At 39.5% G+C, this 19,892-nt stretch overlaps 1 protein-coding gene across 3 annotated transcripts in view; it reads right to left on the bottom strand.

The window, feature by feature from the left end:
- FNIP1 (folliculin interacting protein 1) overlaps positions 1–19,892 on the bottom strand; it is a 143,608-nt gene that overhangs the window by 30,840 nt on the left and 92,876 nt on the right. For 2 of the 3 annotated variants that reach the window (XM_089694076.1, XM_089694077.1), the window contains exons 5-11: positions 18,989–19,063; positions 18,119–18,210; positions 12,526–12,609; positions 11,350–11,421; positions 11,102–11,237; positions 8,798–8,999; positions 7,055–7,140 (exon numbers count right to left, since the gene is read on the bottom strand). In XM_089694076.1, the coding sequence (XP_089550202.1) occupies positions 7,055–7,140; positions 8,798–8,999; positions 11,102–11,237; positions 11,350–11,421; positions 12,526–12,609; positions 18,119–18,210; positions 18,989–19,063 (747 nt within the window). The remainder of the gene's footprint in view (positions 1–7,054; positions 7,141–8,797; positions 9,000–11,101; positions 11,238–11,349; positions 11,422–12,525; positions 12,610–18,118; positions 18,211–18,988; positions 19,064–19,892) is intronic. The other variant, XM_089694078.1, reaches the window with a different exon arrangement.

Raw genomic sequence — 19,892 nt, 5'->3', positions numbered from 1 at the left:
TACATCATATCCAGACAGCATCTGTAATTTTTTTTGCATAGTTTAGAAAACTAAAAGCACCTTTTAACTGACTCACGTAGTCTAAACAATTTTCTTCAGTCTTTCCAAGATTAATATAAGATTCAATATGTTCAAATGAAATGGAATACAGTTTAAACATGTAGACTTTAAAGTGGTAGTAAACAAAACAAAAACAAGGAAAAAATTTGGGTCTCTGCACGATGTCATAATGTGCTGTATATATCGCATACTAGCACGATAGACTTGCCTTAAAACGAAGCCCTCCAGTGGTGTACTGTCATCACTGACAGGGCTTCCATCTTCACCCAGTCTTCCTTCCAGGTTCACGAGCTTTGGCAGTTTGGATGGATGGGCCGCGATGACGTCACTCACACACAAGCCCACGAGAGTCATAACCACGGCACAGAGCTCTGAATGGACAGCATGTCCACTCAGAGCAGTGTGTATGCTCAGTGATGTCACAAGCTGCTACTAAAGTAAATATCTCCTAAACTGTGCATGTTTAGGAAATATTTATTGTATGTAAAAAATAAATGGGCTGAAGTCGCACTGTCCAGAACTACGTGTAAATCGCACAGAAATGCACATGCAGTTTCTGGTGTGAACTGACACGAAGGGCTTCTAAGGTTATTGTCTGCTTACAGTTGCCTGATTATTTTGTAGGTAGTGCACTCATACACCTCGTGAGTGGCAGGGCTCAGTTCCTGATAAACAACATGTGATGTGATCTGTGCTAAGGTAAGAAGCAGAATTCCGGGCATCTACCTATCTCCTGTTAAGGGAATTTCGGGTTGTATATATTAGAGGCCAAGTGCCCTTGACCTTAATGAACACAAACAGCCAAAACCCAGACCGCCTGAGACCAGGCTTCTGCCACTGATCACAAATGAACCAGTTTAAATTTAGAGGCAGATTATGGGAAACAGGACTCCAAGCCAGGCTCTTGCCAACACATCCGACCGTAAACTTAAGAGGAGGAATTTGTACACCTGCTACACATATGTTCAATTTCAAAAGTGAAGGAGAGGCTTACAAATACAACTCTTCACATTTAGGCACTTTTGATTTCTTACATTTAAGATAAATACCGATAAATATACCTTCAATTGGGCTTTAAAGGAACTCTCTATTTCTGTTGCCAATATTAAAACAATAAAACATAAAATCTATTGAACAAAATATCCAAAAGTGTGTTAGACTTCTAACAGGGATATAATTAAGCCAATTAAGACATGAAAAATCAACATAAGTTACAGTAAGAAAATAAACATACTACAGGAGTTTAAAAAAATACAGTTGCCAGTAAGTAATAGTTTTAACCAACTTCTTGGTCAAATCACAAAGTGGAAGAATGTACAATGGGAGTCATTATAGGATGTACTGAAACCTAGGTTGAGAGGTGGGAAGATTATGGCATCAAACAGGGTTGAACTAACTAAATTTTACAGATGTGGTCTAATCACTAAGACATGTAGGCAGAATTGGGGGAAAAGAGAACCGTAAGGGAAAAAAAGAGCAAGGATAACTAGGATAGAAAGGAAAGGCACCATTGGGATATTTCATTTAAACTGCATTACAGGCAATACAGCAGGAGGAGGAAAATGTTCTAAGTGGCAATATGGGCAGAAAATTAAACAAGAAAGCTTTACAAGCAAAGACAATAACCCCCTGCACACAGGACAAATCACAAACATCCACGTTTATTTTAAAGCATATACAAACATGGCAGTCACAGTCCCTACCTTGGCAAATAATAACACAGTGTAGCGCTAAGAACCAAACTATATAATATAATAATGTCAACAATCAAATAAAATTATAATTATATATGTGATAATCAAATATAAGTGCACAACACTCAATCCCCCCTAAAATCCACACTTGAGGGATGCAAATAAAATATGTGCAACACGTGAATTCCCTCTTCTTGGGAACATAAACAGTGCAAATGGTGTTAAGTGTCATACATCACACAACAAAAATATGAATAACACTAATAATCAAAACCATCAGCAAACAAATATATAATCATGAAATCAAGTCCCAAAGCAACAACATATATGATAGTGCTCCAACTTCACTCTCATGCAAATCGTGATGTGTAGGTGATCGATAAGTGGCAATCCTTCAGTGGCCAAAATGGCCCCCCACCTCCTTACATAGACCCCAAAGGGCCAGCTCGCTTTAGGGATCACACCGACCCTAATAAGGACAGACTCCTCACAGGCTTCCCCTCAGTGATGGTATACGTTCTTCAATCCAAGCCTCCACACACCTACCAGCAAGCCTCTCCCATTATCATAGTAAAACAAAAAGATCCTCCATAGTGCAAACTGCTTATTCCAACATATAGGTATACATAAAAATACCCACTCATATTTGTATCCTTTACATATCCGCTTTTCTACCACATGCTAAGGGTGTACTGCATGGGTATCTGAAAAAGGTGTTCCAATATGGCCCCCACACCAGAAATGACTTAATGTTTATGTTCCCAAGAAGAGAGAATTCACGTGTTGCACATATTATTGTATTTGGATCCCTCAAGTGTGGATTTGGGGGGATTGAGTGTTGTGCACTTATATTTATGATTATCACATATATAATTAGAATTTTATTCATTTGATTGTTGACATTATTATATTATTATTTAGTTTTGTTTTTAGCGCTACACTGTGTTATTATTTGTCACTTACACTTATTGAGTATAAGGTTAGTGTTAGCAACTTTAGGGTTAGGGCTCCATTTAAGCGCAGGAGAATCCTCTTTATATTAGTCCCTACCTTGGACCACCTCACTAATGCATTTCACCCAGTCAGGGCTTAGTCATAGAGATCTCTACAACTAAGCTCTGATTGGGGGAAACACATTAGGCTAGGTGGTCCAAGGGTATGGACTGTAAATGTTTGTGGATGCTTTACAATAAACAATGTAGACATTTGTGATTTATTTGTGAGGCAGCTCTGATCTTTGATTCTGCACAGTGAGCATGGATGGCTCGGCTAGCTCCCAGCACCCAGGTTTCAAATAGCAGTGGTGAGAAGCTGCTTGGAAAGGAGAATTTCTTCTGTTAAATGTAATTCAAAAGAAATCTTTACAACTGAGTAATTCAGCTCATCAGCAAATACCAGCAACTTAAAGTGTAGCTCCACCCAAAAGGGGAAGTTCTGCTTTAAACTTTTGTCCCCCGGTCCCCATTAAGGATTGACACCTTTGGGGAGCGGGTACCCGAATTAGACAGGTACCTGCTCCCACTTCCGCTGCGATCGCCTAGGCCAGGGGTGCGCAACCGTGGCCCTCCAGCTGTTGTAGAACTACAAGTCCCATGAGGCATTGCAAAACTGACAGCTACAAGCATGACTCCCAAAGGCAGAGGCATGATGGGACTTGTACTTCACCAACAGCTGGAGGGCCACAGTTGCCCACCCCTGGCCTAGGCGATCAGAAGTTGTCCTCACCCTTCTCTCCCCATAGTCTTCTGGGACATTTGAGATGTCCCAGAAGACTAGGGGGCCATTCACAAAGCACAGCACTTCTTGCGCATGCGCAGTGGCCACCCGGCTGTGAAACCGTAAGCTGTCACAACCGGGTGCCCACAATGAAGATGCCGGCGCCAGGGAGAGGAGAGAAGACGGCTGGTAAAACCAGCCATGGTGAGGACAACGCTGGACCGAGGGACAGGTAAGTGTCTGTTTTTCAGTCAGCAGCTACTTTTTTTTTCAGCTGGAACTCTGCTTTAAATATCTCATTCCAGCTCAGTTTTAATATCACTAAACTGCTAAGGAGAATGCGGTTTACATGTGATGGAAGATCTAACAGAGGAAAAAAGCATTTTGTAGTTTCAATGACTAATAGGATTGTAACCAAAACATATGACCAGATTTCACATTATAAACATCAATTTTATTTTTTGCTTTAGTGAACTTTGCAGAAATAATGCTTAAATAAATCCCTGTAGAGGCAAATGTTTTGCTATCACATGTCCGTAAAAAATTTGACCAGAACTGCAAATCCATGCATCTCATGACTTAGTCAAGTGCTGATTTTATGCCTTTGAGACAAAAACATGCCGTGAAAACAGAAAACCAAAAAGCAGTTTTAGCTTTTCTCCCTTGCAAATGGTCAAAGTGTCTCTTGTAGTGCGAAGAGTTAAATTAAATCCGAACAAAATCACTAAAATGTAATTTAAGCTTTAGCATATTAATACAAATCTCAAAGGTTTTCAATGCTTTTAAGTCTGCAATTTTCATTAAAACGATACCAAGTAATCCTGCCATAAATGTCCTTGGCTGAGCACTTCCTGTTATGAGGTGGCAATGCTGTGCACCTAACTGTTCCTAGCTGTGCTCCTGCATGGTCACCCTGTAACATTTCGACACTACAAGTGGACATTTCAACACACTTTACATAGGGATAGTATACTGTTGATAACATCAGGAAACTGCTTTGAAAAAATGCCACACAGCCATCACTGGGGATCACCAGTAGTGAGATGCAAAATGAATGTAAAAGACAAAAAAAAAGGTAGCTCACTTAAAAAAAAGAAAAAAAAAAGCCAATTCTTTATGAGACTTTAGCAAACAATGTAACTCTGTTAGTGTTTACATTTACTTTAAATACAGAAAAATACTGTGATGTTATTCTCATTTTACCTTACAGGTAAACATTTTCTACATACAGTATATACCGTATTTTTCACTCCATAAGACGCACTTTTTTCCTCCCAAAAAAGGGGGGAAAATGTCAGTGCGTCTTATGGAGCGAATATGGAGCGGTCGGTCCGGTATTTCCACCGCCGCGTCAGATTACCGAGCCGGCCGCTCAGCTCTGCAGCAGGACCTTACCTGTTCCTCGGTCCATCGCTGCACAGTCTTTCCACGCCAGCTTCTTTAGTGTGGGCTCTCGGCTTGACAGCCGGGTGCCCAGTGCGCATGCGCGAGTAGTGCTGCACTTTGTGAATGGTACGGCGTCTTACGGGACACGACAGGTCCCAGAAGACGGCGGACCAATCACAAAGCGCAGCTCTTCTCGTGCATGCGCGCTGGGCACCCGGCTGTCAGCCGGGTGCCCACACTAAAGGGAGGACAACTCCGCGGAAGTGGGAGTGGGTACCTGTCAAATTCAGGTACCCGCTCCCCCTCCCTCCCCAAAGGTCAGCAGTCATCCCCTGTACTGGGTCCGCAGTCTCTGGTCATCCCCTGTACTGGGTCCGCAGTCTCTGGTCATCCCCTGTACTGGGTCCGCAGTCTCTGGTCATCCCCTGTACTGGGTCCGCAGTCTCTGGTCATCCCCGGTACTGGGTCCGCAGTCTCTGGTCATCCCCGGTACTGGGTCCGCAGTCTCTGGTCATCCCCGGTACTGGGTCCGCAGTCTCTGGTCATCCCCGGTACTGGGTCCGCAGTCTCTGGTCATCCCCGGTACTGGGTCCGCAGTCTCTGGTCATCCCCGGTACTGGGTCCGCAGTCTCTGGTCATCCCCTGTACTGCGTCCGCAGTCTCTGGTCAACCCCTGTACTGCGTCCGCAGTCTCTGGTCAACCCCTGTACTGCGTCCGCAGTCTCTGGTCAACCCCTGTACTGGGTTCGCAGTCTCTGGTCATCTCCTGTACTGGGTCCGCAGTCTCTGGTCATCTCCTGTACTGGGTCCGCAGTCTCTGGTCATCCCCTGTACTGGGTCCGCAGTCTCTGATCATCCCCTGTACTGGGTCCGCAGTCTCTGCTCATCTTCTGTACTGTGTCCGCAGTCTCTGGTCATCTCCTGTACTGTGTCTGCAGTCTCTGGTCATTTCCTGTACTATGTCTGCAGTCCATTGGTTCAGAATATTTTTTTTTCTTGTTTCCTGCCTCTAAAATCTAGGTGCATCTTATGGTCAGGTGCGTCTTATGGAGCGCAAAATACGGTACATACAATATTATGCAGTACTGTCTGCCTACTACCTCCAGCTAATGTCAGACATACATCTGCAGTCACCTCAGAATAATATAATATATAAAATATAAATACATATTTTGTTTCTGGCATTAAAGTGCTGCTCATCTTTAGGAGATACAAAGGACTCCCTGCCAACAGTTCTCAACAGAGATCACAGAACAGAGGGGCCGTTTAGTATAAAATATTGATTGGGAGGTCTGATCATACTCATTTACCAGCCCACCCACAGATGATTCATGTAGCATTTACTTTGTGGAATCCATCTGCCCTTAGCTCAGGCACGGAGACAGGAGGGTGTGCTTAGCTGAGAAAACCTCCCCTCCTGAAGACTCCTGTGATGTATGACAACATTTGCCTAGGCATGAAAACTAGGAAGTAACTGAAGAAATATTATAAACAGTTTAAAACAAGTAAATATGACATACTTTGCTATCTACTAACGCTAGCAGCATAAGAATTAAAAATAGTCAATGCTGATTGAGAGAGTGAAGTTCCACTTTAAGATACACAACAGAATATATAATATGAAAACTACTTCTATTATTTTAATTCTTGTAACTAGATTTTGTGGTAGACAATGGGTTAACTGTGGAGTTGCCTTGGGAATATGTTGATAATTACTGCACCACTATAAAAGTTTGTCTCTCCTTATTTTCTCCTTTCTACTGCAACATCTATTAATAAAACATACCTCATAGACTCAGATATAACTGACATAGAAGAACTAGAAGAGGCTGTGGAAAAGCCGATCTTTGTTTACACCGATCAGAAACCTAATTTCAGGATAGTTTTTGCCAAAGTCAATGCGGTTTTAAAACACACAAATACTGTGTATGACAGAGAAAGCAGCGTTGATGTAATCAGTCCAGAAAACAGCTCCTTTCTTTTCCGATTATCACAGACTAAGATTAATTAGCTACAATTAAAAACAACCACTCTGTAACAGCTAATGAGGTATTCGCATCAATTCTCTGTTCACATGTGGACTACAGACTTCAGATCTTTCCACCTATAGAACTAAATCTGTACTAAGTCATAGCTCCAACCCGCAGGAGTGAGTTGGTCCTTTATGATTCAAGCTACACTAAAAACACTGCACTTACCGAAATTCATTCAAGGCCTCCACAATCTTATTGTAAGCCAAGCTTCTCTGGCTGGCATCTGCGGATCTGCGGCTCATTTTCATTGCCTTTAAGGAAAAATATAACAATTGTTATTCAAAACTGGAATCATTTTTTTCTTAAACATGTTTACACAGGTAAAGACAAATGTTCCTGAGCATCTATAAACACTGCAGCCATTTGGTTATTATTCTAAATAATTCGAATAATTAGAAGAACGAAATTGTAGTTTAAAGTAATAGATTTTCTTGTCATCAATGTTAAACCTACACAGTTTTCTCTTACTATTTTTCATACAATTTATACATTCAGGAGTAGGGCTAGATTTTCAGTTAGAAGGCCAACAGGCTAGTATCTTTATGGGCTTTATATACCCCTATAAAAATCGCATAATTCAAAAAGTACTTAATTGCTTTTGTGAGATTTCACTATGCTTATGCTCCTGAAGAAAGAACTCCCTATTGGAACAAACAGCAGCCTGTCGCATTCTGAAATTTCCACAATCTAGGCTCCACAAATTTAGTCCTGAATAAAAAAAGGTTTCACTACAGCCAACAAACATTTGATGAAGGGTAACAATTTTGTTATACTTAGAAACAAGGAAAAAAAAAATTTCTAGACATATGAGCACTTCTCTAACAATATTGTCCAATATCTAAATATAGTGATGATGAACAAAATCTGTATAAACATCTACTGTGCCAGTGTTTAATTAAAGGAGAAGTAGTGTCAAAGCCCTTTTGGCCCTACTTCTCCTGTGGGTCACAGGCGTCCACTTTATTCAGCACTCCTGCAACCCATATTCAACCGGCAGATGGGCTAAAGTCCGCTGTCAGCTGACGTCACTCAGCCAGTCCAGACTCTGGAGAGATCCCAACTTTAATGTCGGGATCCACCTAGATGCCTGATTTTCAGCTGGTTCAGCCTCTCAGTGTGCCGATGAAAGCCTGAGCCAGCCACTCCTCCCCCTCCACCGCCTGGTGCTCCAATGAGCGCAGGAGGGGCAGAGCAGAGAGCTGGTGACTGACCTACTTAATGAAGACCGAAAACTTGGCAATCAGCAGTCTTTTATTATTATTATTATTATTATACAGTATTTATAAAGCGCCAATAGTTCGCTCAGCGCTGTACATTACAAAGGGGGACAGAACATGTGACAGAACAACAACAATACAATGCAAAACATGAGGGGATCGAGGGCCCTGCTCTTTCGAGCTTACAATCTAGGAGGGAGGGGATGGTGGCACTCAGATCACTCAGTTCTTTGTGTAGATGTGGAGGGGAACAGATGCAGATCAGACGAATGCTGCATCCACCTAGGTGAGTGTGTGCGTTTGTTTTTTCCAAACCCTCGTGTCTCTTTTTCAATACTAATCAGAAACGAAATGTAATTACTGCCCTCTGGGCTGCAATAACTTTTCTTGTTTATCAAATAGCAGCAGGGATTAACTTACATGTTTTACACAGAAAATTGCTTTTTTCAAATAACCTTTGAAAAAGTGCTTTTTAGAGCAAAACGTGTCAGAAGTGACGCCTGCTATTTAATAAGTTGTCATAGCCCAAAGTGTGGCAATTTTCTTTTTTTCCCCAAACTATTTGCCAGAATTCAACACAAAAACTACTCTGCTACAGTTTTCAGAAGTATTATATGACTACAATTTATTATTATTATTTAAGTTATTTTTAACATCATCCCACATATACAAGGGCAGTGTTTCAGTGTACCTGCTCTATGGCGCTCTTCAACTTGTTCATGTGACTCTCAAAGAGAGGAAAGTGAGAAAAGAAAAACTCATGAAATTTTTCATTTTCCTCCTCATCAGATGACAAAGAGAAAATGACACCTATAGCGATCTTCTTCTTCCGTGCAATGCCCAGGTTGGGCCCACAGCTTTCGTCTGACATGTTAAAGCTTTCCTCTATTGACCTGTCAAAAGAAAAATGTAAATCCTAGAAATTTATTCAAAATATATTTGTTTTATTTATACCAGGGATTATATCAAGATCTTTGTGCATAACAAGTTTTACTTTTCAGAAATCTTATTGTGGCCATACATGCAATAAAACTGAATGATCAATATCCAATGACCCAAATAGACATGGAGCAAAAAAAAACAAAATGACACAGCTGAGCTATAAGAGAGATTTTGATCAACCCAAGTTGACTGTTTTTAGAGGGAAAGAAAAAGAAAAGGAAAAAAATTATTGTAAAGCGTTGATCAATTTTGTTTTTAGCACACTGGTGAATCGCTTATGATCAACCTACATGTAAGGGCACAAAAACCCTCCATCAATCAACCGAGTACAATTTCTATCCCCTTCACAACTGATTTGCTTTGGTTGATCGAAACGCTACCATCTGCTGCTCATCATTTGGCCATGCCATTTCAGTCTTGCTCAAACGATGTCTGAATTATTTTGTCAAAACGGACACTGATTGTTCATAGTCTGGCTGAAAAAGACAAAAGCCCATCCAGTTCAACCACAAAAAAAAAAAAAACAATTATAAACCTATACCCACAGTTGATCCAGAGGAAGGAAGTAAAACCCCAGCAAATCGAATATTCCCTGTATCAACTTTACCTATAAATGTTAGTATCCAGTTATATTCTGTGTATCTAGGAAAGAACCCAGGCCTTTTTTTAAAGAAATCCACTAAGCTGGCCAGAACCAGCTCTTGAGGGAATCTATTCCACATTTGCACAGCTCTTACTGTGAAAAAGCTTTCCGTATTTGGAGATTAAATAGAGTGACTCTACACCGAGTTCACTATATGAACCACTGATGTATTTATACATGTTGATCATATCCCCCTTAATCTCCTCTTCTCAAGAGAGAATAAATTCAGTTCCTCTAATCTTTCCTCATAGCTGATCTCCTCCATGCCTCTTATCAGTTTGGTTCCCCTTCTCTGTACTTTCTCCAGTTCCCCAATGTTCTTTTTGTGAATTGGTGCCCAAAACTGAACTGCATATTCTAGATGAGGTGTTACTAATGATTTGTACAGCGGTAATAAGATATATCTCAATCTGGAGTCTTTTAATACACTGTTCAAAAAATTACACACATCAGATCTCAATGGGGAAAAATATCATGCTGGATATCTATACTGATATGGACTGGGTAATGTGTTAGGAATGTAAGGATGCCCCATCATTTGATGGAAATTAAAATTATCAACCTACAGAGAACTGAATTCAAAGACACCCTGAAAATCAAAGTGAAAAAATTATGCAGCAGGCTAGTCCATTTTGCTGAAATTTCATTGCAGTAACTCAATGGCCCAGTGATGTGAAGAAGGACGTTCAGTTTTATGTAACCATATATAGCCATTATTACACAAACACTGTTTGGTGTACGCAGTTAAAGTGGAGTTTCCAGGCAGCAATTTTCTGAAAGGTAATATAGTTCTTACAAATAAGGACTCCTAACAACTATGCTATAAAATCTGTACCACAAAATATAAGGAGGGTTGTCTTAGCTTGCCATCTTCTAAAAATGCTAGTTACCTGGTAGGCTCCAGCTTCAAAACTTTGACTAAGCTCTGGTTCACATATATGAGAATTTGAATGCATTTTGAACCACACTGATTTTCATGACGTTAACCAAAAGGCTTTTCTGTGGAGCCCATTCACATATGCGCAGGCTGGCTGCAGTGCAATTTGAAAAAAAGTCCTGTGCAATTTTCAGTCAGGTACAATTTCCAATCTCCTACATTTTAACAATTAGCATTGACATCGCACCAGAAACGCTAAGGAAATCGCACTTGATGGGGCTTAAAATCGTACTGCATATATGTGCACTTGGGTTCAATGATTCAGAACATCATAATAGTAAAGTTAGAACTCCCAACCCAATTACCTGTTCAAGGCCTGAAAATTAAAAAGTAATGAAGAAACTGAATAATCATGACAGTCAGGAAACTGACATTTTCATAGGTCAGCAGAAGCAGCCTACCTAACTCTCTCAGTACGTTTGTTTAAGGGAAAAGAATGTGTTAAATATAGGAAGTAGTATGTTTGTTCTTACCATCGAGGAAATACGCCATTCTCCAGGCTGGTAGTTTGACTACGACGCCAGCGTCGCTGGTAACTGCTGGCACAGCTGCTGTTAAGTGATGAGCTTGGAGAAGGGAAAGGGGTGATCAGAAGACTGCTGAGAGAGGCTGTGGATAGTTAAATGGACAAACACTGATCAACTCAATGTTTTAATAAAGTATGAAAGTATACATGTACCACGTTACAGCAAAACACAATATTTAACAAAAAGAGACTCACCAGATCTTGCTATTCCACTGTCTCTGTCATCACTGAAACCCCGACCAGGCATGTCCATTGGATTGCTATGTACTGTAAAACAAGACTCAACGGGTAAGTCACATAAAACAAATGCACAGCCCCTGTAAGCACCAAGGAGATAATCTGGCAACCCTCTAAAGCAACGTGAACTAAAATTGAAGAGAAGTCTAGTGAGGGATTTTTATAACCAAGTGTAGCAGTCATGCAAACCCACCACCAAAAGCCACAGCTCAGCTGAACAAGACTGCATCTCACATCAGTCTAATTAAATAGTTGAATATACCAATCACACTAGTAACAGTGAGTTATATTGGAAAACATTATCATCACAAATATCAGTGTTCTTATTTCGTTATATTTGTGATTTGGATACAATAAAAATGTTAATCCAAATTTTTACCAGAAAATGTACAATAAACTATATGATAGTGTATATGTGCAGTTACAATTTATCAAAGCTCAAGCTCATCCTCAATTACAGTCACCAAATGTTACACATCAGCTTCAATGACAATATAAACAATATATCTGACAATTTTCCATATGCGGAAATTTTCATCAGAATGAAGGTGACAGTGAAAATGTTTTATAATACAAAAATGTAATTCTAGTGATCTTTGAGCTGTAATGACTCCTTTGTATAGCTAATATATGGATTTAAAAAAATGCGGCAATTTTACAAAAAACTGTGGAAAATGTAACTATACAATTCATAGGGCTATTTCTGTTCAGCCGGGCTTTTACACACCTGGATTGGCAGGTCATGTGTTCATAAAGGAATCCAGAAGCTCAACATTTTAAAACCAACAGAGGCGTGCAAAGGTATGTTGAAAAGAGTGAAAGTCAGCTGTGGAAATAAGGTTTTCTTTTTGCTTCTACCCAACCTTAGGGTGCATGTAAACCAACCTTCCTTTATTAACTTTCAATGTGCCTCTGAATTAGAGACTCCCTCCTTCCTTGCATGTCATAGCCCTCTGCTCGTCTAGGAGTGCCTAATCATTCTCTGTGCTGACCCAGCTCCTCCACCCAACCTCTATATCCAAGTCATCCAAACTATGTTAAAATTATTTTTTTTAATCCTTATTTCCACATTGGAGGCCACATGGAGAGCATGCAATGGAATACAGAGGCTACACTACACCTCACACAGCACACCTGCAAAGAAAGAAGCACTCCGGATGAGGCGGAGCGGGCCCTGCTCAGAGAACGCCCGCCTGGGGCTGCAGAGCTGAGACAGACCTAAATGTTCAAAAGCAGAATACATATGGAAAGGAATACAGTTAAAAGGGAAGTATAACAGCATGGAGAAGAAAATAAAAAGTACTGGGGAAAACACAGGCCATAGGCAGTCATTTGATTTAAGTGAAACTCCAGGCAACCTACTAAATACATAGTTCTAAAACAAACAGCTTTTTAGGTTCCGCCATCATTTATCTGCTTATTAGACAATGAATCGGTAGTGTGACTGGATGGTGCAGCAATGGGAAATAATGGTGTCTCCTGCCTGGTTACATGGAGTGGCAGAGGTATGTGAACTACACGAATGACTGAACACTTTCACAGGTTTTGGCACATAACGCGTATTTGAACTCTAAATTTAGCAGTTTGCCCAAAAATCTGCTTTAACCACTTCAAGTCTAGAAACTTTTACCCCCTTCCTGTCCAGGCCAATTTTCAGCTTTCAGTGCTATCACACTTTGAATGACAATTGAGTGGTCATGCAACACTGTATCCATATGAATATTTTAGCAATTTTTTAGCAATGAAAAAGTCCAAAAATTTTGAAAAAGTGTTTTTCTTAAAAAAACTTTGCAAATAAATCTATCATAAATCTTGACCACAAGTTATTCAGTTATCTTTTTAGTAAAAAAAAAAAAAAATCCCCAATTAGTTTATAACCAAAAATTATAATTTTTCACATTTTTTTTCATTTTTTATATTATTTATTTTTTGGGGTTTTTTTTTTTTAACATACTGTTACCCTAGCAGTAAAGTGTCACCACAGTGGGAGGTGAAGAAGTTTTTTTTTTTTTGTGGACACTGATTGCTTTTACACCCATAAAGGCCGTAAAAGCAATAATTTATCATTCTCTCTGGCTGCATTCTTGCAGCCATTGAGAAATACTGTGAGAGCTGTGATTGGTCACAGCTTGTCACATGGTACAAGGCTGTTGTGAATAGCCTTGTACAATGTGACCTCTGTGATCATTCACAGATTTCACAAGTAGTAAGCAATGATGTCAGCAAGTGACATCTTGCTTACTACTTATTCATGTGATCACTGATTGGCCAATCGGTGATCACATGATCGGGACCTCACATAGAGGTCCCATACAGTGATCAGTGTTTCGCTGTGGCAGACAGAGCGTGCAGCGGATTGCGGTGCCGCGTGCACCCAGGGAGCGTGCACAGCCTGTAAATGCAGGCACAGTTTATGAACAACCCGCGCCTGCACTGCTCCCTGCACTACCGTTTATGTACATGGGCCGGACGGGAAGTGGTTAACATGCAGGTGAGCACATATTTGTCTACTACATAAAATTCAAAAGTAGATGATTTATAAGAATTGGGGAAGGGAAAAATGAAGCAGCTACCCAAAGCAGCCACATTGCATTGTTCCAATACAGATTATAGAATGAAAGTTGAAACTTGATTGTTTGCTGAAAGCAATAACTTTATTGTTCTTTGAATTAGTTTTCAAAAATCAAAGCCAATGTAGGAGAACGATAAAGTAGGCATTCAGAAACAAAATCATATTTGTCTCTTTGAACTCCACTAAAAATAACTGCCAGTTTTCTAAAAATATGGATCCTTATCTTGGTGTGCTAGCTTTGTGAATTGGGCATATTGTGCCTACTTCTGTAAGATGACAGGTAAGTTTGATGTCGATGCGACGATGTAAGTTTGATGTTGATGTCGATGCGACATGCGCAGAATAAAGTCAGGATGCTGGTTGGACATATAACTGGGCCATTTTGAGATCCTAAAATTAAGATTTTTGCCTGGAGTTCCACTTTAACAAATTCTGAGAGCTGCTCAAGGTGAGCTCTGCTTTTCCTATGGTAAATGTAAATTGGATAGAAAGAAAGCTCCCCTATGACAGATATACTCTCCACTTCTAATAACTCAAAAATTTTTGCTGAACAAAAAACAAACATTTTTATTTACAAAAACATGTCATTTCTACACCTGTGTGAAAATGCTGAACATTGGGCTAACAAACATGATATTAATAATCTGCACAGTGCAATTAGAGTAGTAACCAATTACATCTGGATTTAAACGTAATACAATCAGACAATAGAAAAATGATACACTCTGCACATTATGGTTTATACTAAATAAATAAGACAACTACTAATCTGCTGAATTAAACAAATGGCCAACCCTGATAAAATGCATGCATACAGCTTTTTTTTTTTTATAAAACTACTATAAAACTAAGTCAATAAAATATTTGTTTGTATCAGTAAATTGAGTCAGAGGGAGATGAAAGCAGAACAGAGGTACAGTATATTGCATTTATCAGGACAGAATATATACTGTAAGAATATACATAGCTTACATTACAGGTTAAATAAACCCTACACTTTTCTGTAGTAATGGTCATACTTTACAAAGGGCTCGTTCTGGTTTTTAAAAATAAAATTTCCTTCAAAGCCTGGTAAACACAATGGTCAAAAAAGCATTTCCTGTATAACAAGGTTATATATTTACAAATATATAGCATAAAGCACAAAAAAGGCATGTGTAGAATTGAACAGAATTGTTAACACAGACTAAAATTTATTCAAGCAGATCCAGAAAAGCAAATGATTAATACATTATTTATTAGAGCAAGAATGTATTTCCACATAAATAAAATATAACACGCATAACAGCAGAATTGAGGGAAATTGTTATGGGTCAGCTTGTTACATTTTTCTGATGGTTTTGTTTTTACTATATGTATACAATTTGTATTATATATTAACTGTTTATTTGTAAAACACAGGCTTCATAAAGAATTATGGGTTTGCTAAAGAGACAGGACAACAGAAGTAGCTCTTTTAAAGACACAGCCATCTCTCACGGATTCTTCCTAATGATAATTTCGGGGGGTGTACAACTTATAGGTGACAGGAAAGTTGGTGGGAGACACTTTCCCACTGCTGCGTGCTACTATAGCATAAGTTGCTGGCAATGACTTTCTCCTACCATATGTTACTGAATGCTGCGTGTGGTTATAGTGAGTGTTCTCCCTGCAAATACTTTTCAGCTGGGTGAGATAAAAAATTAACTGGGTGTTCAAAAAAAAAAAAAAGATGCAAAATGTTTACAACATCTATTCTTCCTGTAAAATCTGCAATGAAAGACAATATAATCTTTACATTTTCCATGAAAGCAAATCTAAACCCAAGAACAAAACATGACATATTGTAGCTTACCAGTCCTTGTGTGGTGGCTGAATTAGTTTTCCTTTTTCAGCTTTATTTTCACCTAGTGATCCTGGCAATAACACTTCCTGTCCTAGAGTGATCACACTCACTGGACTGTAACTGTGAAGGAGTAGTGTTATCACCCTAGACCAAGATGTGTTCAGACTACAGAACTCCTCCCCCAACTGGTGTTCTGTAGTCCATAGAGGGAATGGAAACAACAATAACTGATATAAGTACAGAGGAAGCAGAAAGCACAGGAAGTTGTCAGCTAACTAGATATCTGGCAGTATCAACAAGTATAACAAAAAAAGGATTTCAGATTTTCAGAAATCAAATACATGGTAAGAAAAATGTGTGTTCTCTACAGGGTAAAGGAGAAAGCCAGCAGGCATATCCTTTAGCTTCCAAATTTATATGCATACCCAACTTCTTTCCCAATAAAGATTATGCATAGGGAAAATAGTGAATCATCAAAACAGGGCTGTTTTATAAACATGTTTTACAAAAACATTAGTGTAAGCAAGTGTTGAAACCAATCAGGTTTGCTCTGCTTCTAGCTGGGTCTATACTAAAGAAAAAAAATTATAGCTAAAGCTAGCCATATATTTCTTTCAAACAGATCATCCATCTACACAAATGTATTCATCCTGCTGGGCAATTGCGTGCCCCAGCTGTCGGAATACCCGAACAGTGCCTGCTGCTGATTGGTTGCAGGTGCTGTTTCAGCTAACAATTCCCGCCCCAACAACAATGACAGAAGTCAACTGAGTAATTGACTTTTGTTGAGTCAGTAGGCCTACCTAGTGTATGGCCAGCTTAAAGTGGCATTAAATCCAAAACCAAAAATGTAATATATCGCAGCTAACCAATCATTAGATTTGTTGGCTGCATTGGGTTTTTCTTAGGCTTTCTTCCCTCTATTTAACATGATGATCAGGCCAGTAACACACCTCCTATATTAGAGTAGAGTGCCTACACTCCAGATTAATGAGCACAGAAACACCTTTAGAAAGTAGAACTGTCAGTCTTGGGGGAGGGGAGTGCTAGATTTACTAGTAGATTTAGATATATACAAATTGAAGCCAAACTCCAGCTACCAATTTATAAGCAGTTACAGCAACAGTTTTTGTTTTTTTTTTTGTCTTTTGGAATATAGGTTTTACATAAATAAAAGCTGATCATTGTAAGCACCCCTCTCAGTGGTAAATGGTCTTCTCAACCTTCTAGCTGCTAAATCTGCAAGAGATTACGCTGTTGAAAAATAACTGACTTACTGTCAGGATCACCAGATGAAAACAGAAGAAAGAAATCCTAAAAAAGAAACCAAATGCAGCCATCACATCTAAGAAATGGTAAGTTGCAATATAGTAAATATTTGCTTTCGGATTTAATACTGCTTTAAAGCGTTTTTAATTACCAAATAAACATGTTATACTCTCCTGCTCTGAGCAATGGTATTGCACATTGGAGCCCCAAACCTCCTCTTTTGGGGTCCCCTGCTGAAGATCTTGGCTCCTTCTCTTCTCTGCATGCCCCTAACCCATATGGGGGCAGATAGTGCATGTTCGCTCCCAAGCTGTGTTCATGGAGCTGCACTCAACAGACACACCTCCCGCTTCCTCCTTACTGCATTTGATTGACAACAGCAGCAGCCAATGGCTTCTGCTGCTGTTCGAGATCCTGTGTGAAGAGGAAGAGAGGGTGCTTTAGCCATGCACAGCGCAGGATCTCTTCTCCCCTCTCTTGCCTTCCACACATGGAAGGGGGAGAACAGAAAGCCATAAAACATTTTTTACTTGCAGGGAGTGCATTAAAGTAAAAATGTTTTGGCTTTAGAACAACTTTAAGATCTAATTCGCTGGCATGAGCAAGATCACCACTTTCATTTACACCAGTAGTTTTTTTTAAAAAATGACCAACGATGAAAAACGGACAAACTGTTTTGGCAACACAAGGTTCTAATTTACAATTATCATCCAGAAATGCATTTAGGTAGGCAAAAGCAGACTTTCTGGAAGTCAGAACGCAGGGGAAAGCCCAAAACTCAGGTCAACAGCTTTCTATCCAACGATTACATTTTGTAAAAAAGTAAAAAATGGCTTAATTTGCCCAAATATGGATTGTCACTTTATGCAAAGCTGTCATGTAAAATACAGGAGCTTACAATGATCACCTTCTTCTAACAGTGCTACTTGGCTCGTTTACATTAGCAACTAACATTTTTAGGTTACCAATGGCGACAATTCAGTAAGAAGTTTAATTTTAAGTTACATGTATGTAAAATGTAATTATGATCAGTAGATAGCATGACTATATAATAATATTACCTATGTTTCCAAGGAGACCATTCATAATGCTGCTGTTCTCAGCTTTTAGAGTGTTGTTGTCATGGCTTATGTACTCAAGGCTGTCTTGTAATCTGTAGTAAAACACACGATAAACAATTAAAACATACTTTCAAGTTGATACAGACAAGACTGTCCACAGTGGCACGTTGGATCCTTAAACTTAGCTTACTTAGGCTGGCCACACAATATACAATTTTCCTTTAGATTTACCAATATCATATAATAGTAGATCAAACCTAAACACTTTCAATTTGTATGCAAACAGACAGTCCCTTACACTACATAGCGGAGGGTAAATCTACAGGAAATTGAATAGGAAACAAATTGTATAATGTGTGGCCAGCCTTACTATAGGTACATGATCACATTAAACTTGCTTTCAATGGTTTATATTGGGCAAAGAGTATAGTGCAAAATCTAGCAATATGTAACAGCGGATCAGAAAACCTCCTGCACTGTTCTGCCTGCTCTATAGCAATAACGGTGAAATCTTGGTTTCCTGTACACTACGACATGTTAAATATACTTGGTAACCTAAAAAATGACCATATTTACTATAGCTTACTAGGTACAATCTGTTTTGTGCCATGCTTTCTATTAACAGAGCAAAACCACATAAATAGGTAAGAGTCTGATGGCAAAAATGCTTTGGAGATGAAAGCTTGAAGCTGTGCCAGTGATACCACACTGGCCTTCACAAAAGAGAATGACATAATCCAGCAGCTGTTCTGCTCAAAGCAGACAGTCCAGCAAAGCTAAAATGCAATCTTGTTCACAACGTATATAGAATGAATACACCTTCTATTAACAAAGATGCTCGAAGCTGGCCTGTGCAAGTGAAAAACTCACGTGTTAAGGCTGCCATAGATGCTGCTCCCAGTCCGTGCAGTGAACACTTTGCTCAGCATCAGCTGAGGAGGTGAGCTAGACAAAGATGAACAATATTAAACTGGCTGTTCAACAGGTTTTAACATAATGAAGCAATATTAAACAGGGCAAACTATTTAGTTATAATTATTTATTTCAGGTACTTATATAGCGCCATCAATTTACGCAGAGCTTTACATATATATTGTACATTCACATCAGTCCCTAACCTCAAGGGGCTTACAATCTAAGGTCCCTAACTCACATTCATATACAAGGGCCAATTTAGACAGGATCCAATTAACTTACCAGCATGTGTTTGGAGTGTGGGAGGAAACCGGAGTACCCGGAGGAAACCCACGCAGGCACAGGGAGAACATGCAAACTCCAGGCAGGAGGTGCTGTGGCTGGGATTCGAACCAACAACCCTAGTACTGCCAGGCGGAAGTGCTAACCATTTAGCCACTGTGCTGCCCATAATTACCAGCAAATAAGGCATACAGTATGAATATATATATATGAATTTTCTCCATGAAGCAAAACAGATTTACACACAGGAATGAGTTAACTTAGGGTGGTAGATGTTTTAAGTTTACAAATAAACATTTTTTTTTTTTTTAACACAACAAAACTTTTTTGGGAGGAGAAAGAAAGCAGAACAGTAATTATATCCTTACAAGCGCGTGGTCTTCCACTAAAACCTAAGGGGATTCAGAAGGGTGAGAGAGAGAGGGGCGTCTTTGCTCTTTACTTGTAAATGACAGCTTGAGCTACTGAGCTCTGAAAATACTTTTTGGTGGGAGGTGGGATAATGAGAAAATATTAAACATTTGAAAACAAGCCTCAAACGCCACCTTGTCAAAATAAATCACACTGCAGAACACGG

This window comes from Staurois parvus, unplaced genomic scaffold (assembly GCF_062004578.1).
Source record: "Staurois parvus isolate SC_StPar_1 unplaced genomic scaffold, SC_StPar_1.0 ptg000648l, whole genome shotgun sequence".
NCBI classification, from domain to species: domain Eukaryota; kingdom Metazoa; phylum Chordata; class Amphibia; order Anura; family Ranidae; genus Staurois; species Staurois parvus.
Note: the sequence above shows the minus strand (reverse complement) of the source record. Positions and strands in the feature narration are given on the sequence as shown.